The following is a 24,614-nucleotide window of genomic DNA, read 5'->3' as shown; positions in this document are numbered from 1 at the left end:
GACAGGCCCCTGAGAAAGTTCTGTCTCCCACACAGATAATTTTTTCTCTTACTGCAAACAGTTCCACTGGGCCAAATGAACACAGTTGTTGATCATGGTCTTCATCACAGCACCTTTGGCTATCTTCATATCCTAGGCCCAGGCCATGGAGCACTTTGAAGATAAAGACCGAAACCTTGAATTTGATTTGAAATTGTATGAGAGGCCAGTTCACAGCGTGAAGGACAGGTCTGAAGTATTCATAGTAGCCTGTGTTGCTGAGGAGATGCTCTGAACACTCGCTTAGGAAGATGTAGACTAACACCTTTAGATACTTTGAGTTACTTATATTGTACGCTGTGAGGAGCTTGGGATGCAACAGGACCAGCATAAATGATCTAAAAGATGTTAGCTGTTGTCTTAACTAGCTTTAAGAGGGCTTTTCAATCAGGTTAAGCTAACTCAATTGAATGAGCACAATTGCAGAAAAGAACCATTTTGCCTATCAAGACGGGGCCTGAAGAAGAGCAACATTTCTGGTGAAATCTATCTTCTCCTTCTATTTGTTTTTTAATGGGGAACATGATGATATGTCCCAGGAGCAGCTTTGCAATGAGAGATCTGTAATGTGTGTGTGTATCCCGGTGGAAGTAACCTTCAAGGTCAGTGTTGAAAAACAGCATCACTTGGGTTTGATTTGAATGTTCCCTGTGTGATTACCAGAGCTCAAGGGAATATTAGAGAGGCATGGGCAAGGGGTTGCATACAGAGAGCAGAAAGGTGAAAAATGAAAAGGAAGCTGCTACACTTCCCTAAAATATTCAGCAGGCAAAATTAACTCACTTTTCTCTGCTTCCTAATGTCCATCTCCTCATTTAATCAACAGCAATACTAAATTCATTGTAGACGCTTTTTGAAAGAGAGAAAGATGGATGAGCGCCTGCCGGGGGGAATACTGGGAGTGTGGAGTAAAAGATTAAAAAGGAAGGACAGGATTTGTCAGATGAAGTTTCTCTGAACCAGTTCCCGTTGGAACTCGAGGGCAGGCCCAGGCTTCCACGGTACTGCATGGTCTGCAGCAGTAGATGCGAGTTTCCGCAGCTTTGAGTTGGTTGTAATTTCCCGCATAACATTTGGCAGGTTTGGATGGTGAACTTTTCCTTTGATCCTGATCATTCCTGTCATTCCACAACTGTTGGATGGCAGCTGGCCTGTGCGATGTTTCAGGACCCGGTAAGCAAACTATTCTGATCCCCATCCCCCACCTCCCTCTCTCTCTCTGTCTCTCAGCCTGAAGGGCCATGGAATATTCAGAGTAGCAGACACATACACAACAGCTTCAAATGCTGTGTGAGCCAATGGAAATAATGAGCACAATAAAGCCCTGCAAACACATGAAGCCTTGGGCATCAGTGGTGCAATCCTGCAGCCTTGAATAAAGCCATCAGAATACTGCGATGACCAAGTCCAGTGCGAGGCCAGGTGGCTCTCCAACTTGGAAGTGCCCCATACGATAAGCAGTAAAGGGACATTTATCTGTGTCTCATTCCTTGATCATGAGTACTCATTGCCTATGGGGCAGATTAACTAGCTGCCTGCTTTGTGAGTTTCCCATAGTTCTCCAACATTCAGCCCCGAGAAGAAAGAGTGGCAAATGCAGGTGCCAGTTGGTGCTGGCCAATAAAGCATCACAGCTTTCATAACCTTGTATATGTGGGAGGGATGGACGAAGCTTGTCCCATGTTTGTCCAGGGAAGGGTTAAAGTCTTATTCCAGACCAAGAAGTTAGCAGGTGTTTTTCCTCAGCAGAGGCACCGCATGGGAACTAATGTGAGAAGGGGTGGACTAGGCTTACTGGTGATGATTCCTCTTCAGGAAGAGGTGTTTGGACTCATTGGCTTTAGAAGCTGAATTGAAAGGGAAGTGGCTGTGTCCTGATGCAAGAGAACACTTTGGGACTAGCTGCAGTAAGCCAGCCTTAGTTTCCTTTGAAATACTCAGGTGTCAGGAAACCTCACTTCCTTGTTTTGTATAGACTGTGGCTGTTTGCTTTGCATTTGACTTTGGATACAGGATTTGTTTTACTTGTTGCTGAGAGCTGAGGAAAAGCGCTTCCCAGAGGCAGCTGCTTGCATTGCACGACAAGCTTAACTGGTCCCACATAACCCAGGAACTCTGTTGTATTTTCTTGAGTGCCATCTCCTGGTAACTTACCTAGTAACTACATATACACAGACATAAAGTATAATACTCATAGCAGCTGATTAATTCCCACTACAGGATCTCGATACATTAAGGAGAGAGTTGGGCTGGAGCCCCAGAGTTTGGATGGGGGTGTGTTGGATCTTGGATTTAGGTTTGTTACATTACATGGATATGGGACAGTGTAAAGCTGTATCTAGGTCTGAGTTTCCTCAAATCCTGGTCATGTTGGGATTTGAGATTTTGGTTTGGCCTATTGTAGACATAAATGCCAGATATGAAGTTGGGTGCTAGAGATTGTAACAGAGTGTGATGACCCTTTAAAGGTAGGCACAACCCAGAACACCTGTTCTGCAGCCTTGCCCTCTTTAAGGCCAGGTTTCTGAGAGCTGTGTAATCTCCACTAGGGTCATGTGACTGATCTGATCGTATGACTAGGCTGAGAGAAATGCCTGCTTGTAGAAGAGGCAGGAAATAAAAGGCATGTCTGGTCTCATATATCACCACATATATGTCCATTGAACAGCTACTGATTCAGTAAAATATTTTGCCCCACTTTATACCAGGCAGCAAACAGATGGCAAACTATCCCCTTCAGATTTGCCTCTCCTCAGATAGGAACAGAATTCTCTTGTCCACACGAAACAGGGGAACAATGTAGAGTCTTGGTGTATTTCCAAATACAGGCTGCACTACATGACCGCACACTAGTGGGAAGCAGTGTGGGCTAGTGGATAGGGCACTGAACTGGTACTCCGAAGACCTGGGTGCTAGTCCCAGCTTGGCCTCTGGCCTCCTGGGTGACCTTGGGCAAGTCATTTCCCTGGTCTGTGCCTCTGTTTCCCTATCTGTAAAAGGGGGCGAATGACACTGATCTCCTTTGTAAAGCACTTTGTAATCTCCTGATGAAAAGTTCTAGGTAAGATCCAGGTGTTATTACTGTCTGACTATGATTGTTAGGATGGGCCAAATTCTGTGGTGCTGTGTAGCTGTGCAAGTCTCTTGATGGTAGGGGTAGTGCTGCATATAAGGAATTTGGATGGGATTTAGGAGATCTGGGTTTGCCACAGACTTCCTGCGTAATTATGGACAACATCTTGCTATGCCTCGATTCCCCCTCTGTTACATGGAAATAATGAGGTGCTCAAATACTGTAAACAACTGAAGCAACATTGTGTTTGACCCATTATGATCAAATTTTCACCACTGCATGTCCCTGCTCCTCCAACCCACATCCCCAAACAAGCTGATGTGGAAGTGGCTAGGCAGGGGCATCAAGAACATGTCACAGATGCATTAACGTGGTCCAATTTTTCATAATTCTTCACTGAGCAGCTGTCATATGCATAGTCCCCTAGCCCTTAGTATCACCGTTTTGCAGCACTGTGTTGACAAAGCCAATAACTCAAACTGCTTTCACCAGTACGCCTGACTAAGACACACTCACCATGCCCCTGATATTGGGGAGTGTCTGGTATTGTATATTCTGTCATTCCACTCAGTTCCTAGCAAGCACCTAAAGTGTAAATGGCTTTATACCAGTGCAAGTGTTCTCCAAGCATGTCCTGTATGGCAGTCATTTAAATTTTTATCTCTTTGGTGCTGCCTAATTGAGACAGGGCAGGGCTGAGAGAGAAGTTTTTTTATGTTTGCAGCTCTTACAAAACAGGATGGGCCATAAAGGAAAAAGGTCAAACTATTGCAGCGTTTGTGTGTCATGGTCAGTCTCAGTGTATCAGGATTAACGGAGAGTGCCTGCAACAAGCACATAGCCTCCACTTTTACTTGTAGGAGCTACATCTCCCCCGTTATCAGGACTGATAAACGCAGGGGAGAGACAGGAAGGAAGAGCCAGGTCATTCAGTGATCATGTTGCATAGCTTCTTCTCACAGTACAGCAAGGGGATTCTAGAGAGGCACATTTATAGTGTGGCAGTTTCCAGCACACACCAGTCAGAGGCAGTGAGAGATCCAGCTGCCTCCTAATTGATGAGGTCTGTAGACTCAGACCCCTCAACAAGTATCTCTTTTGAGTCTAAGGTCTGATCACTGGATGATACTGTGGTCAGATGTAACTCTGTCACGTCAGAGCATTGCTCTTCGGATGATATTATTCACCCCCAGATCTTCTCCTCTCTTTGATGGAAAGGAATTTTCTGCTGGGCATTTTGCACTCGAACTTCAGTACCTGGACATGTGTCTTCCATGAGCTACTAGAAAATAATCTCCTAAAAATGAAATAGGTGTTACATGTCCAGTCTGGCATCCAGAGCATCATGATGAGTTTCTGCTGCAACCAATTTTGTTGCCACAAATTCCCTGAGGCATTCTTGCCCAGCACTATTTAAAAGGGGAACATTCAGTGTGCCCTGGGGAAGTGAAGCATGAAAGTCCTGTTATCACTGACAGAAGTTTTGCCGCCAGTTCCCCATCTGCTGTGCTGAATGTTAACTTCTAATATTGGCACTTCCGCTGAAATAATAAATAGGGGCTCCAAATCAAACAACATATTAGCCAGTCAGATCCTTGGTCAGTGCCAGGCCTTGGTCTGAAAGGATTTGGCACAGACATTCTTGTTTCAGGAGAGTGAAAAGACCAAAGAAAATCACATTGTAACCTTTTGCTGATCTAGGGGAAATGCGAGCATAGAACAGTACTAAATAATGGGTCAAAACCAGAACCATTTATTCCTAGTCTCTGTCAGATTTGGGGGCTCAAATGAAATGGGACCTGGCTAGGAATCACCTCAGGTTTTAGTTTTGCAAAACCTAAGCCACCCTCAAATTTTGCCCATATCCACGGGGTCCTGCAAAGTTCCTTCTTGCAAATGATATCTAGAAACAGCCTAAAATAGCACAGAAGGCAAGAAAATCATCTGAACAAGGATTAATAGTGGCTTTAACTAGTGTCCGTGCAACTCATGGAAATGTCCATTTATCTCAGCTGAACCAAGGCTAGACCCTTAGATTCTATTCCAAGGAACCATGATTAGGGTGAAAAAAATCTGCCTCCTTATATAAAAAAAATAAACCATCGTTGTCCAACGGTAATAGTACTGCAGCGTCATTCTTACAAACTGTACGTTTGCTGTAATTAATAGAGATTACAGCCATAGGAAAAATTGCAGCCGCTGTGCCAGCTCTTAGCATAGTTGCCATTTCTGTATTGGGGTATTTAGCCTGAAACTGTTGTGCTTTTTGTTTTGTATTTTGCTGCATCTTTACATTTCTCAGAACCCTGCTAAAACAGCAAGTGTTTTGTTCTCATTGCTTCTGTTGCCCGGTATAGAAGGGAGATGCACATTGTGGTCTCTCAAGGAGACTTGGCTTTTGTTCTTTCTTATTGTTGGCTTTCCTGAGTCTATGCTAAATTGGTTTTAGACTAAAAGTCTGCTATGAAAACATAATGTACCCAAGTTTTGGCTCACCAGCCAACAGGCAGCTCCACTTAGTAAATTATAAAAAGTTTTTTCAGGGTACTATAATGAATCATAGAATATCAGGGTTGGAAGGGACCTCAGGAGGTCATCTAGTCCAACCCCCTGCTCAAAGCAGGACCGATCCCCAATTAAATCATCCCAGCCAGGGCTTTGTCAAGCATGACCTTAAAAACTTCTAAGGAAGAAGATTCCACCACCTCCCGAGGTAACGCATTCCAGTGTTTCACCACCCTCCTAGTGAAAAAGGTTTTCCTAATATCCAACCTAAATCTCCCCCACTGCAACTTGAGACCATTACTCCTTGTTCTGTCATCTGCTACCACTGAGAACAGTCTAGAGCCATCCTCTTTGGAACCCCCTTTCAGGTAGTTGAAAGCAGCTATCAAATCCCCCCTCATTCTTCTCTTCCGCAGACTAAACAATCCCAGTTCCCTCAATCTCTCCTCATAACTCATGTGTTCCAGTCCCCTAATCATTTTTGTTGCCCTCTGCTGGACTCTTTCCAATTTTTCCACATCCTTCTTGTAGTGTGGGGCCCAAACCTAGACACAGTACTCCAGATGAAGCCTCACCAATGTCGAATAGAGGGGAACGATCACATCCCTCGATCTGCTGGCAATGCCCCTACTTATACAGCCCAAAATGCCATTGCCCTTCTTGGCAACAACAGCACACTGTTGACTCATATCCAGCTTCTCGTCCACTGTAACCCCTAGGTCCTTTTCTGCAGAACTGCTGCCGAGCCATTCGGTCCCTAGTCTGTAGCGGTGCATTGGATTCTTCCGTCCTAAGTGCAGGACTCTGCACTTGTCCTTGTTGAACCTCATCAGATTTCTTTTGTCCCAATCCTCCAATTTGTCTAGGTACCTCTGTATCTTATCCCTATCCTCCAGCGTATCTACCTCTCCTCCCAGTTTAGTGTCATCTGCAAACTTGTGGAGGGTGCAATCCACACCATCCTCCAGATCATTAATGAAGATATTGAACAAAACCAGCCCAGGACTGACCCTTGGGGCACTCCACTTGATACCGGCTGCCAACTAGACATGGAGCCATTGATCACTACCTGTTGAGCCCGACAATCTCGCCAGCTTTCTATCCACCTGATAGTCCATTCATCCAGCCCATACTTCTTTAACTTGCTGGCAAGAATACTGTGGGAGACCGTGTCAAAAGCTTTGCTGAAGTCAAGGAATAACACGTCCACCGCTGACTGTTCCCGATCACTTTCCACTCATCTAAGTGCTTCAGAATTGATTCCTTGAGGACCTGCTCCCTGATTTTTCCAGGGACTGAGGTGAGGCTGACTGGCCTGTAGTTCCCAGGATCCTCCTTCTTCCCTTTTTTAAAGATGGGCACTACATTAGCCTTTTTCCAGTCGTCCGGGACTTCCCCCGATCACCATGAGTTTTCAGAGATAATGGCCAATGGCTCTGCAATCACACCCGCCAACTCCTTTAGCACTCGCGGGTGCAATGTGACCCAAACATTCACATTCTCTGTAAAAAACTGCAATAAATATATATAAAAATATATCTCTGGTGCCTTTCTAGGGCAGCTTTTTAAGCCATAAGACTGTGTTTTGGACATTGACCTAGCGGCTGGTGAATTTCAAATAGCAAAGTGCTGCATGTGGACAGGAGGTAGGCTGGAATGATAAGGTGCCAGCCCTGAGAAGTGCTCTTCTGTGAAATGTACTGTATTACAATGTGGCAAAGAGGAAAGATGGTCTTGAGGTTATAGCACTAGACTGAGACTCGGGAGATTTGGGCTCAATTTCTGCCACGAACTTCCTATGTGACCTTGGAAGCCCACTTTGTTTTTCTGTCCTTCCATTCCCTATCTGTCAGGTGGGAGTAATAATACTTCCTTTTTATCTCTCTAGTCTATTTAGATTTTAAGTTCTCTGGAGCAGGGGCACTCTCTTAGTAGATGTAAATACAGCCCCTGGTACCATGCTGTAATCGGTTTGGTCTTGCAAGGCTGGTTGGGACTGGGTTATGGGATCTTTACAACAACCCTGGACTTTACAGGCGGTAGCACAATTCTGTAACATGCTGGTAACACACAATGACCCCATAAGCAAGACAAAACTGTGTTCTAATACAATGGCCCAACAAGGCTTTCACTGTCATTATTTTATTAAACTAGAACTACCAAAGGGAATGGTGGCTTTCTTCCAAAGTTCTATCTGCACCTTTATGCACACAATTTAACCAAGTGGAAAAAAAGGAAGCCAGAGGCAAGTTCAATCCCCTTGTGCCCTGATCCCCCTGGCTGTTCATGAATGAATGATTACTCCAGATCAGGCCTATCCATTGTCTGCCAGCCAGGACTGTGTCTCTGTTGCAAGATAATATCATTCAAATCCACCCATTTCTTAGTTCCTAAGGTGACAACTAATTTCTGCTCAAAAGTCCTTGTCGGGTTCCAGAAGAGGTACTGTTCATAGCTTGTATTTGCATACATCCCTCCTAAATGCAGAATTGTATCATTCTGTGGCAGGGACAAAGAGGAGACTGATTGCTGATGGAATTGTGACAGCCATTGAGCACACAAAACAAGATTATACTTGCACAGTTCCTTTCATCCAAGGATCTTCGAGCATTTTCCAAACATCAATTAATTGTTCCTCACAATAGCCCAGTGTGTTTAGAAAGAGTGCTACACGTTCAATTTTACAGATGAGGAAGCTGAACGTAAGAATGGCATCACTGGGTCAGACCAATGGTCCATCTAGCCAAATAGCCTGTCTTCTGACAGTGGCCAATGACAGGTGCTTCAGAGGGAATTAATAGAACAGGGAATCATTGAGTAATCCATCCCCTGTCATCCACGCCCAGTTTCTGGTAATGAGAGACTAGAGACACCAGAGCATGAGGTGGCATCCCTGACCATCTTGGCTAATAGCCATTGAGGGATCTATCCTCCATGAATTTATTTAGTTTTTTTTTTTTAACCCTGTTATAGTTTTGGCCTTCACAGCATCCCCAGGCAATGAGGTCCACAAGTTGACTATGCATTATATGAAGTATTTCCTTTTGTATGCTTTAAACCTACTGCTTATTAATTTCATTGGGTGGCCTCTGATTCTTGTGTTATGTGAAGGAGTAAATAACACTTGCCTATTCACTTTCTCCACGCCAGTCACAGTTTTATAGATCTCTGTCATAGCCCCCTCATAGTCATCTCTTTTCCAAGCTGAAAAGTCCCGGTCTTCTTAATCTTTCCTCAAAAAGAAGCTGTTCCATACCCTTAATCATATTTTTTGCCCTTCTTTGTACTTTTCCCATTCTAATATATCTTTTTTAGGAGATGGGACGACCAGAACTGCATGCAGTATTCAAGGTGTGGGTATATCGTGGATTTATATATGATCATTATAATGATATTTTCTATCTTATCTATCCCTTTCCTAATGCTTCTTAACATTCTATTAGCTTTTTCGACTGCAGCTGCTCATTGAGCAGATGTTTTTCAAAGAACTATCCACAGTGACTCCAAGATCTCTTTCTTGAGTGGTAACAGCTAATTTAGAATCCATCATTTTGTATATAAAGCTGGGATTATGTTTTCCAATGTGCACTACTTTGCATTTATCAACACTGAATTTCATCCACCATTTTGTTACCCCATCACCCCGTCTTGTGAGATCCCTTTGTAACTCTTATCTGATGCAAAGAGAGGGTAAGTGATTTGCCTGAAGTCACACACCGAGCCAGTGGCAGAGCTAAGAATAAAGTCCAGAAGTCCAGATTCCCTGTTCCCTGCTCTGATCATTCATTAGATTACAGGTTTTATAGTCCCCGGCAGTTACTCCACAGAAAGATAGGTTGCCTGCAGTGATAATACGTCTTTAAACTAAACTTGAAGTAAGAAATCCACCTGCTTGTTAGGAAGGCAGTGTGGCCTTAGCTCAGGTCTATAACGCCAAAAATCTGGGTTCTATTCCCAACTCTGCCACTGATCTGCTGGGTAACATTAGCCAAGTCACATCACCTTGCTGCGCCTGAGTTTCCCCATCTGTATAATGGGGATAATGATCTCCATTGTAAATAGTGTTGAGGTCACCTCATAGAAGAGCTGTTTATTATTATTCATTCATTTAACTGTGTCCCAGAAAAAATCAACAGATATCTGGCACTATAGGTGTTTGTCAGCTATGTATTTTGAGCTCCTCATGCAATTTACTGACCCACTAAAACTGAACTGCTGTATTTCTCTGGACAGAAATGAAACCCAACAACAACAAAATTAAAAGAGTAAAAAAAGGCAGGCCTAAAGCAATATAGAGTTGTATTTATTTTTTAATTCCATCTCCTATAGCATCCATGATGAATGGTGTGACAAAAGGAACCTAACTGAATTAGAATTTCAGTATGGCCCACATAGACTGTAGCTCTTTCCATTCATAAACAGCACATCTGGGCTGTAATTGCCTGCTTGCTTATCTGCACGTCTCTTTTTAAAGCTAATCCAAACGCCAGACTCAAAACTAAGTAATTCTACAGTGTTCAATCCCCACTGCACGGTAGTTTTAGCTTTGCCTCTGCCTTTGCTTTGCTCCAGCTGAGTCCTCTGTGGCACAGGGGTTGAAACAGAGGAGATAAGAAATGATTGTCCCCCTAAAGGAATTAGATGGGTGCAGTGGGAGAAGGAACAGTTGCTGCCATATCTGCTCCTGCTGTTTGCTCTTTTCCTTTGGGGGTTGTTTTGCTGCTGTTTATCTCCTTCCTTCCCCCGCTTCCCTGGTGTATCTCTGCTCCTCCTTTGTCATTTCCACTGGGGTGGGGGGCCTCTTTTTTTTTTTCTATAAAATCCTCTCCCTCACACAGATCACATCACAAATTCTCCTTCTGCCTCCCACCCACAAACACAGCCACCATCAGTTTTTTAATCTTAGCTTTCCCCAGGTGACACGTGCCGTTGGGTGACATTTCAAAGCCAGGTATTGCTCAGTTAATGAAAATCTCCATTCTGTTTTCACAAGGCACAAGCAAGTATGTACACTTAGAAATGTGGGAAACTAAGAGCTACAGAAATACACAGGGCCAAAGCCTGCTCCTGTTGAAGTCAATGGCTGAACTCTCACTGACTTCATTAGGGCCAGGATTTGGCGCATGGTCCTTTTAACTTTATCATGGATCCCAAAGCAGCAGTGAGCTCTCCCCCTAATTCTCTGACTTGGATAAACAGCACTCCCCCGGCTTCCCTACTCCTTGGCTGGTATTGTCAGCACACTGTTGGCTTCCCCCCATGTTTCAGTCTATTTTAACCACTAAACTTAATCCTAGGGTAATTATGCCATTGTTTCTACCTTCTCAATCAGAGTACTAGCTTCTCAGAGAGACAGGATGGTCCAGTGGTTAGGCTCCTAGCCTAGGATTTCTAAGAACTGTGTTCAAAGCCCTGTTCTGCCACAGACTTCCTATGTGACCTTGGGCAAGTCACATAGCCTCTGTGGACTTCAGTTCCCCATCTGTAAAAGGAGGATAATAGCACTTCCTTATCTTGCTGCACTGTTGTGAGGATAAATGTATGAAAGTTTTGAGTGGCTCGAATACTTACAGTAATGGGGGCCGGAGATCGATCCAACTGCACATTCCTGTATACAGTAAAGAGTTAATCATTTATACAGTCAAAGAGAATCTCCCTTTAACATATCACTTCACAGTAGACCATTACACAGTATATGCAGAAGAGCTCAGCTCCAGCGTAGGGGAAGATTTTCAACAGTGTGCAGCTCCCAGCAGCTCCCATTGTGACACTCATGAACCTAGGTTCACAAGTAATCCACTCCCAAAGTGCACCCAACTCTTTTGAAAATCTGGTGTCTAAACAGAAGCTGAGCTCTTCTGAAATCTGGCCAATTATATGCCCAGGAAAGCAAGGCTAGAGGAGAAGGTATTTTTGGCATTGAGAAGTAGGATGAAGACTCCAGCTCAAGCTCTATGCTGAAAGCAAACCACCACCAGTCTATGTTCTGGTTTAAGATGGAAATGGAAGGCTAATGCCAGAGAGAACCACAGTTTTTATTTTGCCTGCCCTATGTCCCGTCCTTTCCATGCAGCTCCTGTTTATATGTGACAATGCTGGTCGTGCCAGTAAGATTCAAACACTGACTGTGTGACTCAAACAGTTAGATGTGAACTTCCACCATTGTTGCCTTCAACATCCTTCCTCCTTAATGTAGTCTCCTGAGATCTCTGTTAGGGCTAGATTCCAAACATTAAACTTCTCCACTCAAGTCCCAGTGGGGTTTTGTGTGCTATGAAGACAGTGGAGACTCATGCCTTCCGGACTTTTTCTGCTGCCATTGTTCCTGCTGCTGGACACACCACACAAAGCTGGACCATTTTACCTATAGTCCCTGCCCTCCCTGGCACTCTGGGAGCTTTTGAAATGATGAATATAGTGCTTGTCCAACATGTCATTTCCTACATAAATGCAAATGCATTTACAATTGACAGGGCACAGAAAGCTTTAAAATGTTTACTGAGTTTTGACAGGCAGAGGTGACAATTATCCCTGGCTGTTCCCCAGGGACAGTGATCCCCGTTGACTGCAGTGCACCAAGAGATGTGATTGCCACGTGCTGGGACTGCAAACTCATCATCACCAGATGATGATGAGAATAATAAAGGCTGGCTTTTCTTTAGTCATTCAGTCGTCTCAAGGTGCCATACAAATAGCCCGCACAAGTGCAGAGGAGGAATATTATCTCCATTCTACTGAGGAGTAAACTGAGTAAACTGAGGCCTGGAGACATTCAATGACTGGCTAGAGGTCACTCAGGGGATATGTCTATATTGTAGTCACAGAGTGTGACTGCAGCTTGTGTAGACATAACCAAGCTAACTTGAATATAGTTAGCTCAGGTACTGGAGTAGTGAAGCTGTGGCAGAATGTACTTCGGCATGGGCTAGCCACATGAGCAATTACGCAGGGTCCCAGGAAAGCTTGTATGAACCATACTGAAGCATGGGCTGCTGTAGCATCACTGCTCCAGTACCTGAAATAGTTAGCTCAGCTAAGTCAACTGGAGCTGCAGTCACACCCCATGATTGCTGCACAGACATACCCAGAGGCAGAGCCAAGGATAGAACCCAGGATTCCTCAGCCCCTAGTCGCAGGTAGTAGCCACGGCACAGCAGTCCCTCCCTTATTGATAATCTAGGGAACATATGGTAGTTGATTGAAGAACTCACTATCACTGATCTACTAAGTAATAGTGACCAGTATAATTCAGTCAGCATCCTCAGGAGAGGGAGCATACCAAAAACTAGCTAGTGACACTAACATTCGGGGCCATGTTTGGGGGATATCAACACAAATGAGGAAGCTGCTCCAAAAAGCCCTCAAGTCAAAAGTGAGGCATTTAAATTCTATACACTCAGCACAGAGGCTTTTAAACAGAGTCACAGTAAGCATGTTTCCCTAAACAAGAGAAGGAGCAGGAAGGCAGAAAGTTACAAAGCAGAGTTAAGTGGCAAGACTCAAGAGGTTGTTCAGATGTATCTTCTCCCCACCGCCCAACATGGAAATCCAGCATTAGAGATGTTTCAGAGTAACAGCTGTGTTAGTCTGTATTCGCAAAAAGAAAAGGAGTACTTGTGGCACCTTAGAGACTAACCAATTTACCTGAGCATAAGCTTTTGTGAGCTGTAGCTCACGAAAGCTTATGCTCAAATAAATTGGTCAGTATTAGAGAAGGAGCATAAACTATGGTAGGTAAAAAGTGAGATGGGAACTGGGAGGTTAAGAGAACTTAGGTGTGGGGAAAGTGACATGTAGCCTATGTAGGTTGTGTGCAGGCCTGCAGCACAGGGGTATAAATGTGTCACCCTTTCTTCATAGGTCTGTTTTATTCTTGCAAACACTAGGAGAAATATTAATAATGAAATACACGTAGAAAAAATCATAGGCAGTAACCTCAAGTCAAGACATTTTGCCTTTTTAAAAAACAAAATCCTCTTGTTTTCTGTAGCTAGCTAACTCCACCCTCATGTTGGTGACCCCTCATGCCATGTGAACCCCACATTTCAAACGGAGGGTGCCTTTCACTCTGTGGAATTCCCCATTTGGGGTTTGGGAACTACACCTTAGGAAGGTGCAAGAGGAGGGCAGAGAACAGGCAGAAGTCATAGAGCAGCAACATCCTCCATCTACCTTCTTAAGCTCTTCTCAGAGGCAGCATTAGTTTACTGATAGCACCAATCTTTCTCCTCCACAATGCTGACCCCCTCCCACACTGTAGAGGTGGGATTTACAGGATCTAATGACTGACAGGAATGCTTGCTAGCATGGCGCTTATTGATGCCACTGGTCATGAGACATGCTGGAGAGGAAACCCCAGCTACTTCAACAAAAGGACAAATCCCACAGCTGAAAAATGTATAGCCAGAGGGGCATTCTACATGGGAGTAATTCATGAGATCTCTACAAGCATATACCAATGGAGTTCTGTACACCGTCATTTGCCAGTTGCTTTAATCAGCATTCAGAATTGTGGCTTATAAAATTTTGCAGATAAATAAGAGCTATTTATGTAGGTCATTGTCTTGCACTAAGGTCTGTTGTTCCTATTCTGTACCATTTGGTTGCCCTACAGTAAATGCCAGCACTGAAGTAGAGTCACGCCGTTTGATATTGCCTTCGCCACTGCACGATTTAGTGTGGCTGCTACCGGGGCGTTAAATGTTCCCTAAGTGGTAGCTGTCTTCCACTAATGCAGATGCATTTCCTTTAGCTAGTTGCTTTATAGCTGTTCTTCTTAGATCATGCTGGCTTTACTTCTGTTCCTCTGCATCCCTGATTTGCAGTAATATTTATTTTTGGTAATGGCCTCAAGTCGAACCAGCTCAGCAAATGTTGGCATTAATGTAAAGACCTGCAGGAAGAGCAGGTATTTTGACCCACTTAACCGGGGGGAGGGGAATTTTTCCAAGAAATACCACCTTCTGAAGCCTTTCTTCCTGTGAACACTATTCGCCTGAATGCCACTGGTTTTATATGCTCACAGACTGGGTATTTGTTCTTGCTGCTCTGATATACAATGCAATAGTTTCTCTAAGTACTTTACAGTACTTTAGAGTGCTTTGTATACAGGTGAGTCTGAACCTGCCATCCTTATGTAACACTGACAGACCCTGGTCATTAACGGGTGGGATCGAACCTGGGGCCTCTGGAGCTTAGTGCTTGAGCCTCTATCGCATGAGCTAAAAGCCACCTGGCTGTTAGCTAAGGCTGTAGAGCAGACTCATTTTATCTCTCTCTTTAAACAGACTCGGTGCCACTAGGTGGGACAGAACACCAGTCCCAGAAGGTGTATGGGTTACCCTTACACAGGCAAAACTACCACTGAGTCAAGGAAGAAGGTCAGTCTTGTCTTCAAGGAACAGGACTGGGAGTCAGAAAATCTGAGTTCCATTCTCAGCTTTATTATTGACCTGCTGTGTGGCCTTAGAATCATTGATGCTAGGCTTAGAAAACTCCTTTTGGGCTATCCCTTGAATCAGGCAGGCAAGATCTTAATTAACAGTAATTCCACCACTCTGGGCGATGGTTCCACACTCTAGCAAACCTCATAGCTAAGAAACTTTTCCTGATATTCAGTCTATATTTTCCTCTGAAATGTATCCCATTATTACTCTTATTTATACCCCATCCTGAATAATCTTCTTCCCTGCTTGGTGTCTCAGAACTGAGCACAGCCACAAGTGACTGTCCCTGTCTCTTCAATTAATACACCTCAAAGCTTGTGTTTGTGGGAGGGTGGGATTTGACTCCTGGTTCCAGGTTCTTGCTTTATCTCTGGGTACCTGTGGCTAGGAACACTGCAAAAGCAGACTGCTGAGCCACTAGGAATACTGAATACCTCACACCACTGAATAGTAACTATTCTGTCTAAGTAATAAGTGGTATTGATGGCCTCTTCAACGGGAAGGGTCATGATTGCAGTGCACAGAGTGAAAGGCAGGGAGGAGTAGAAGATTAAACTGAGGCCTAGTAGGGAATCCTCAAGGCTTGAAGGACAGAGAAGACTCCCCTTGGGAGGCAAATGACTTGTTCAGTTGGGAAATATTAGGAGTGTGCATCCAAATACTTCACAGCCTAGATAATGAAGGAAATGGCCATATTCAGGCAAACCCAAACAGCTCAGTGATTATATCTTTATGCGGATGCATGGTTTTCAAAAGCCTTTTAATACCTCACCATTTATGGTGTCCAATTAACACAAGAGCTGATCTTTTTGCAAATTTCCCCCTATCCAAGACGTGAAATGCCATAAGGAGAATTGATCTCATTATTTTGGTGCCATAAATGGCCCACTGAGGCCTCAAAAGAGCCTATTGTTGTCAGAAACCTGAACACAGGCAAACCTCAGACAAACATCAGCCTCTCACGCCTTCCTAAAACATTACCTGTACTATCCTTCTCGGACTCTATACAAAGGTGAAGAATTAGAGGTAATAGGCATTAGAAGCCCATCCAGACACTTAACTCTAACCTTGATAAGTGATGTGGCGTGAATATAGTGCCCTGTGTAATATGCCAGTGAGTTATCGAATGATTTTCAGGGCTGCTCCCTAGAATTACAGTGGGAAGGGCATTGGCCTTGCAGGAACAAAATGATTCTTAGGAATACTCAAACAGTGGGATTGTTCTTTATAAACTGTTTGTGAGGGGGGAGGAAGAGTCACAGTTCTCTGAATCTTGTTTTACTCCTTGTCACCTTCCCAGTGTATTCTGTATGCTAAGGAGACCCTCATGACCTTGAGTCCGTGCAAATACACACACAAATAGCATTTTGGGGCCACATCCTCCACTATAAAAGAAAAGGAGTACCAGTGGCACCTTAGAGACTAACCAATTTATTTGAGCATAAGCTTTCAAGAGCTACAGCTCACTTCATCAGATGCATTCAGTGGAACAATGAAGTGAGCTGTAGCTCACGAAAGCTCATGCTCAAATAAATTGGTTAGTCTCTAAGGTGCCACTAGTACTCCTCTTCTTTTTGCGAATACAGACTAACACGGCTGTTACTCTGAAACATCTTTTCTTGTCTTTGGCTGTCTCATATTAAACTCTTTCTGCCTGATCATCAAAAGCACCATTAAATTTACAGCACTGTACCTGTTATTATTGGTTGTAATGATGACTTGTGTGCTGTTGGATTGATCTGGGCTGTAGTGGGCATGTATTTCCAAGTTACTGTCATGGTAAATGGCAGAAGTGTTAGATTAGAACTTAATCCTGCCCCATTAAAATCCATGGGAGTTTTGCCATTGACTTCAGCAGGAGTGGGGCTTTAGTGCATAAATGCTATCATGACCCGATTAGAATGTATATCCATTTCCCTCTAATGGATTAATTCAGAGCTGCTCGGCTATGTGTCACAGACCCTATGCTGCTGAGAAAGATTCTCCTTTCGCTGTGCTTCTGAGGCAAGAAGATCTGAGTTCCATCCCTGATGCTAGCTGGAAGTGCCAAAGGACTATTGTATGCAGCGTAGTGGCAACAATTAAGTTCTAGGCAGCTACCGATGTTTCACAGTCTATTTATAACCAAGGGTGTAAAAATATAAGCTGAAGTTATTTTCTACTTCTGAGGTGCATTTGTATGTTGGTACCTGTGCACACCATTTAAATGGAGATAGAAACTGCTGAACTCAACATAATATTTCCCTTGAAGTGTGAGTATATAAGAATTACAGCCCTGTGACATCACAACTGTGAGGATAATACCCACAGTGTGTGTGTAATTGCTGTATTGCCTCCCCCATGTTCAGCAGTGGCCAAATCTCCCATGGACAGTTTGCTGCATCCCTAGGACAACAAACATCTGAAAGACGTGAACTAAAAAGTTAATGTTCTTGATGCTAAGCACTTGATAGAAAGCAAACATTGCTCCTCTGTGCTTTGTTTCCTCTTTCTAGAGGAGCTAATAACAGCACAGAGCAATTTTGTTTCATAGTCAAATTTGCAGTAAGACATTTTATTTACATAGTTGTGGACCAAAATTGAAACCATTTATCTGAAACATCTTCTCCACAGCTAACTGAAGCACAGAGGCCCAGTTCTGCCACCTTCACTCATGTTAAGCAATACCTTATGACTAGAGCTGAGCAAATAATTAATGTTTTTCGGGTCAGTGGCCAAAAAAAAGAAATTGTTTCATTTCAAAATGAAATTGATTTTTTTTGTTTGTTTGTTTTGTTTCTCTCATCAAATGAAAAACCAGAAAAAATTGTTCAGGTTGAATGAACCATTTGCATATAATTTTGAAATGACATTTTCTAAATGTCATGTTGATTCAAAACAAAATGTTGAAACAGTTCATTTGAAAAATGATGAAACAAACCATTAACATTTCTGAAATTCCCCACCCCCACCCCTTTCTTCTTTTTTTTTGGCTGAAACTTATTTACCAAAATCAACCCAAATTAGTGAATAGTTTTGATGACTCTCAAATGCATTTTTTTGGCGCCTCCCAAAATGCATTTTTTGTCATATTTGTTATTTGCCAAAAAACATTTCGCCCATATCTATTTATGCCACAGTAGTGCCATTGAAAGTAGCAGGACTGCTCCTGGAGAATGCTGCTACTCATCATGAGTGAGGATACCAAAGTCTACCCCTAAGAAAATGCAGCACAGGAAAGGGGGTAAATGTAACCCGTACTTGAAAACACTACTGGGAGTTGGACTCCATTTTAATGCTGTTGATAGATTGCTTACCTCAGTACACCTGGAGCTCCCCAGACCCTGCCCTGGAACAGTGGTGATTTAAATAAAATGGAACTCTGATCCCAAAGACCAATTGGATTTTGCAAAAACTAAAACATGGCCTCCCTTTCCAATCTCCATATTAACCCCATTGAAAGAGGAACATAAGAATTGCCATACTGGATCAGACCCAAAGTCCTTCTAATCCTGTCTCTGAGAGTAGCCAGCATCAAGTACTTCAGAGAAAGGTACATGATATTGCTTCAGTAGGCAGATGTTGGATCATCTTCCTCACAGGAAAGTCTCTCCTAACTCTTAATAATCAGAGATTGTTTTAAGATGTGATTTTGAGGGTTTATATCCATTTCAAAACTCTTTTCTTTTTAGTAGATACTATTTTATAAATTTGGAGATGGCTGTCATTCATATAAATGTCCAGTCCCTCTCTGAATCTTGCTACATTCTAAGCCTCAATAACATCATACGGCAATGAGTTCCACAGTTGCGTTACATGTTGTGTGAAAAAGTATTTCCTTTTATCAGTGGGGCTGCTCCAATAGTACAGGTAAATTATTTTGCAGTTTTGGATAAGGACTGGCATTCGCAGTACAATTTGGGCAGGGGGAGGAAGCTTAGTGCAAGGGAAACGCACATGTTGTCTAACCAAACCAGTGAACCAGCATATATTAACTTAGTTTCAGATTCCTCCATGTGAAATGTCTCTTTTCCCCTAAAGGCCCTCAGAAGAAGGATCCTGGAGATTTCACACCCCATTGTTCCTGTGAAAGGATTATAATGTATAGGTGACCCTTACAGCTAAAGAAAACACTGAATCAAGTCACTTACATCTGACCTTTGGAGTGGCTGCTGTGATGTCATTACTGTTACAATTTTACACAAGATTAGGCATGTAATTATCTGTTAAATAGTGAAGGGTGGCTTGCATTGCGCAGCTAATGAAGCAGGCAGCATTAATGATATCACATATGGGTAGCTCCAAGGCACCGGCATTCTGAAACATTATGAAATCATTCAAACTTTTCCAGAGAAAAAGACCTTCTCCTTCCTTCCCATACACCCTTCTGTGCATTGTAGCCACCTCTCTCCATTTTGAAGGCTGCCATCACAAAGCCTTCACTCTGACTAGGTGAGTCAGGAGATGTGTAGCTACCTGTGGTGATGCTGCTACTATTCATCCTACCTGAGAAGGCTGTATATCACCTCAACTGTATGCTCAGCTGTGTTTAGTTTAGAGCAACGTCTGTGATAACCAAGCTCCTCCAGGTCTCCCAATGACTATGGCAGTGGTTTATGCTATATCAGCGCAGCATAGGTCCAGCTGCGTCACTCAGCTGCCCTATTACAGTTCTTTTAGTTTTAGCCATTCACACACCGTGTGTAACTTTACCTTTCAGTAAGTGACACCGACAGGAGTGATAGGACTGTGTGTGAACAGAACCTTAGAGGCCTTCCTCCTGAAGATTTCAATGAGTCCTCACAACTGCTTCATATGAACAGACTGAGTAAACTGATGCTCAGGCCAGGCCTCAATTTATAAAAATGGACACTAAATATGGTATTGGATGCCACAATTTTCTGTTTGCTAACTGAGGCCCCCAATGTTAGAGGCCATTTTAGTTAAGCTGAGTGTCACAGGGCTTGTCTACACTTAAAACGCTTCAGGAGCATAGCCACAACGTTTTAGTGCGTCAGTGTAGACACTACCTACACCAATGGGAGGAGTTCCCCTGTCATCGTAGGTAATCCACCTCCCAGAGAGGCGGTAGCTGCATTGACAGAAGAATTCTTCCGTCTGCCTAGCACTGTCTACACAGGGACTTTGGTCAGCTTAACTACACCACTGAGGGATGTGGATTTTTCGCACCCCTGAGCAACGTATTTATGTTGTCCTAATTTTCTAGTGTAGACCGTGCCTTACTCATGGCTGCACAGTGCGTCAGTAGTCGAGCCAAGAATAGGACCCAGGAGTCCTGTATCCCAAGTTCTCTACTCTTATGGCCAGGGTTGCTGGAACAATGTGTACAGTGGGGGGGCTGAGAGCCATTGAACCAAACAGTAAACCCCGTATGTGATGGAAACCACTTCAAGCCAGCGGGTGGGGCAGCACCCCCAGCACCTCCAGTTCCAGCACCTATGCTGACCGCTTGAAAACTCTCCTTAATGGGTCATCAGATTGATTAGATGCTGGTAGCTACTATTTCATCCTCCAAGCCATAGTTATTTTAGTCACAAATGCCTTTTCTTATACAGGTTTCAGAGTAACAGCCGTGTTAGTCTGTATTTGCAAAAAGAAAAGGAGGACTTGTGGCACCTTAGAGACGAACCTTTTCTTTTTTCTTATACATTGTTCCCCTAATCCTTGACTACGGTTTTTTGCTCAGGTGAAAAGGAAAGAAAAGACTGTTTAGGTGATCAGCTACCACAGTGACAGGGGATAGCTCAGTGGTTTGAGCATTGGCCTGCTAAACCCAGGGTTCTGAGTTTAATGATTGCTTAAGGGGCCATTTAGGGATCTGGGCTAAAAATTGGGGATTGGTCCTGCATTGAGCGGGGAATTGGAGTAGATGACCTCCTGAGGTCCCTTCCAACCCTGATATTCTATGATCAGGGGTTAAAGTAAGGAGACTGGGAGAACACAGCTTCCTTCCTTCTTCCTCGTTTGTTTAAGCAGTGCTCTCCCTCCTCTTTGGCTGGTGCAAAGAGCTCTCCTTCCTGCCTAATCTGCGTCCACCGATGAGTGTGATACAAATACTCAGATTACTGATTTATTTTGTGGTAGCGCCGAGGAGCCCCAGTGATAGACCATGATCCTAGTGCGCCAGGCACTGTACAAACGCAGAACAAAAAGATGGTCCCTGCCCCAGAGTAACAGATGGATTTTATTAATTTCAGTGTGATTTTGAGGGTGCTCAGTGCTAACAATAGGGCACTGAGCACTTGCCAAAAAGCCCACTCACTGATATACATTGTAGCTTTTTATGGTGTCACCCCAAGGCCTAAATTGGCAGAATGTTTTGGTGGTGGTTTCTCTAAATGTCAAGCCTCCTTCCCACTCCTCTGCAAAGTTTGAAGTGAAAAGACCCAGGGTTTTGTTTGCCCCATTACTGAAATAGGGGTCCAGCTGTGAAATTCTGATCCAAATCCAGATTTGGATTCCAGCCCTCTCACACTCCAAGCTGAATTTCAACTCAGATCTAGCTCTGTTTTTTTCCCTCCAAATCCATCTCAGTCAGGTTGACAGCTACGCAAATTCATGAATCAGCCCTTGTATGACTTTGTAGATGGTGGCGTTACAGCATGTTTTTTTACACAGACAGCACTCTGGAATGCATGTGCATCCTCAGTGGAAACCACAAACAGCTGCGTTTATTTCTCAGTGAGCTAGGGAATGGCCACTGAGATATGAGAAGCTTCTACATTAAGGCACTTAGATTCCAGACTATTTCATTTTTATTATTGAGTCCTGCTCCACAGAGCAATAAATGCACACAGCGCTTTACAAATCATAGAATGAGATATGGCCTCTGCCCAAAGGGACTTCACAATCAAGGGCCCGATCTGGTGAGATGCTGAGCATCATTAAGTCACTTGTTTGTAAGGATGAGTGTTCAGAACCAATTGAGATATAGTTAGGTTGGGAAGGATTAACTTTTTATCAGTGAATGTCGGTAAACATTGATTTTACCATATGCACACAAAGTGACAAAAAATATTTCCGTTGATGATAAATAAAATTGGCAAAGTAAGAAAAATTCTTTTGAGAACTTATTAGGGATTGATTTAAGGATATTTATTTTGTATACTTTGACAGGTGAGGTTGACAACTTGTGCTTTAACAGTTAAAAAGCTTTAACTCCTTCAATCTCAACATCTACTGTCATTCAATAATTGTCTGACTCCCCCCTGCCACAATTTCCCACAACTGTGAAAATTTAAAGCAATAAAACATGTTAAATGCATAAAACCCATAATTTGGTGAAAATTCAAATAGATAAAAAAATACAATGCTTAAAAATAAACATCCATCAAAATTATAAAGTAAATTGGATCCTGGCAAACCTAGGTAGAGATGAATTAAAAGGGAGAAGTGAATCCAAACCAAAACCCTAGATCAAAACTCCTTTACATTTCTCCCCTCTTTAAATCATAAGCTCTGAAAATGAAATGCTACTGGTATCATGCCCTGCCATAGAAAAGAGAGAGCCCCGGGCAGCAGTTTTGCTCAGGGAGTGTTTAGGGCAATCACTGTAAATTAGAAGGCAGTAGGAAGGAGCTATGGCAGGCGGAGGATAGAGAGCCTGCTTGGCAGACATGAAGTGGGAGGTTGTGCCAGGTGGGCAGTGGGTTGGGGTATGAAAGAAAACATAAATCTTAAGAGTGGGAGAATTTGCTGAAGGGAGTGTAGATTAAGGGGACAGTAGGAGGAAATTAATTGGAGTCCATTTAAAAAACAAAATCCTGGTTCTGCTTCTAAGACAACCATGACTCTGTCAGCTAAGCAGGTTTGGAACAATAAATCCTTTTATAGTCTATAGTGATATCAGATAGACTTCCAAAAGAATAAATAGCTCCAGGTGCTGCAACTCCATCTTTACTGAGGCAAGGTACCCAACTGGGAATTTTGACTGATTTAGGGTTGCAGGACTCAGCCCATAATGAACTGTAACAGATACATAACCTGTTAATTAATATACATCATGTTGACGTGCTGGGGAAAAGGTATAATGCTGGCAGGGACTCACCAGAAAGATCAGCCCATGGATGATCTTAGCCTGATCTTATTAATCATGTTTATTATATTAGTGCCTAAGAGCCAGCTAAGAATCCTGGTAATCAAAGAGTTAATCCATTATATGAGCAATAGAAAAAGGAAAACAAACTGTCCTCAACATTTATTCTGCATGCATCAATGGAGCACCTAGTCAAGTTGCTATGATTCTCTCAAGCAGCGCCAATCAGAATGCCAGCTGGGAGAGGGACTGTAACTGCAGTTAGATTTAACTAGGAGTTTGGTGACAGATCAGTGCATTCTGAATACATCATGGGCTCACATAATTATTTAAAATCTATGGCTGCTTAGAACAAATGTATCAAGAGGTCTCAGGCCAAGGAGGAAAGCATACAAAAGTGATGGGAACAGCAAAAGATTCCAGCCTATTGTTTAGCCAGCTCTTGGAGTTCACCCCAAGGTGAAGTTTTCATTTTCCAGAGTGTGTGCAAGGTTGATCCAACAGCAAAGCAAGCGTTTGTCCGGGCAGTAAAGCACAGGCAAGGAAACGACATCTTATCTCTGATGTGAGCCAGTGCTAGCAAAACAAATGAGCGAGAGAAAAAAGTAGAAGATAACTTTGTGCCAAGCAAAGCTCCTGGAAGGGTACAGAGAGGGCATGTCTGTTATTTTACATATCGCCTCGAATAATCAGAAGGCCCACCTGCTTGGCCCAGAGCCCACTGAGCACTGCCAAGTGGATAGGAATCCAGGCCCGGGAACTTAGCACGATGGACACAACATGGTTTGGTGTGTTTCAAATGAATACTGACAGCGACTATCCCTCTCCTTCTAGGTCCTTCCGTCATCCCTCCAAGACCTCCACAGTAAGGAAAGGCACCACTGGGCAATCCTCTAAGATGTTTATTTGGACCAGTGGCCGGACCTCCACATCTTACAGACATGACGAGAAAAGGTAAACTGCAATGGCACTCACTGTGTTTTGTGGTTTTTAAACCAGGGTCTCTCTGAAGCATCAGCCCCTGGCTTTCCCCAGGTGGTTGTGAAGGGGGAGGAGGGAGGGAGGGACGGATGCAAGAGGCCATTGCCTCCCAGTATTCCCCTGCCAGAGACTTCTAGGATAGAACTGCTTGATAAATGGAAGGGGTTTCTGGTGCAGCACCCCAAAAAGGGTCTGATCAGACATGCTGGATGTGTGTCCAAGGTCCTTCTGGTCTCTCCCCGCCCCCCGGTCACTAGCACTTGGAGTTCCGTTCTGAGGTTGGCACACCCTGAACCTTTTTACAGATGTGCTAGTCACCACACATGAGCACAACCCCACCACCAAGGCTAGCAACGACATTCTGTTTTCCGCAGCCATCATGCCTCCGGCTACCATTGCTCAAGCAACACTCTCCCCAACACTTTTGCTGTCCAACCCAGAATGCCACTCTAAATAAATTCCATGCATCTCACTGATACGATGCACATGCTGAAATTAGAGAGTTGTCATAGATGTGTGTGTGTGTGTGTGTGTG

At 43.5% G+C, this 24,614-nt stretch overlaps 1 protein-coding gene across 4 annotated transcripts in view; it reads left to right on the top strand.

The window, feature by feature from the left end:
* KCNMB2 (potassium calcium-activated channel subfamily M regulatory beta subunit 2) overlaps nt 1-24,614 on the top strand; it is a 236,348-nt gene that overhangs the window by 186,595 nt on the left and 25,139 nt on the right. For 2 of the 4 annotated variants that reach the window (XM_073359327.2, XM_073359326.2), the window contains exons 1-2: nt 23,413-23,557; nt 23,933-24,052. In XM_073359327.2, coding sequence (XP_073215428.1) covers nt 23,454-23,557; nt 23,933-24,052 — 224 coding nt within the window. In that variant the 5' untranslated portion in view covers nt 23,413-23,453. Of the gene's footprint in view, nt 1-23,412; nt 23,558-23,932; nt 24,053-24,614 lie in introns of those variants that run through there. The other 2 variants (XM_073359328.2, XM_073359329.2) reach the window with 1 other exon arrangement.

This window comes from Lepidochelys kempii, chromosome 9 (assembly GCF_965140285.1).
Source record: "Lepidochelys kempii isolate rLepKem1 chromosome 9, rLepKem1.hap1, whole genome shotgun sequence".
In the NCBI taxonomy this organism is placed as follows: Eukaryota; Metazoa; Chordata; order Testudines; family Cheloniidae; genus Lepidochelys; species Lepidochelys kempii.
Note: the sequence above shows the minus strand (reverse complement) of the source record. Positions and strands in the feature narration are given on the sequence as shown.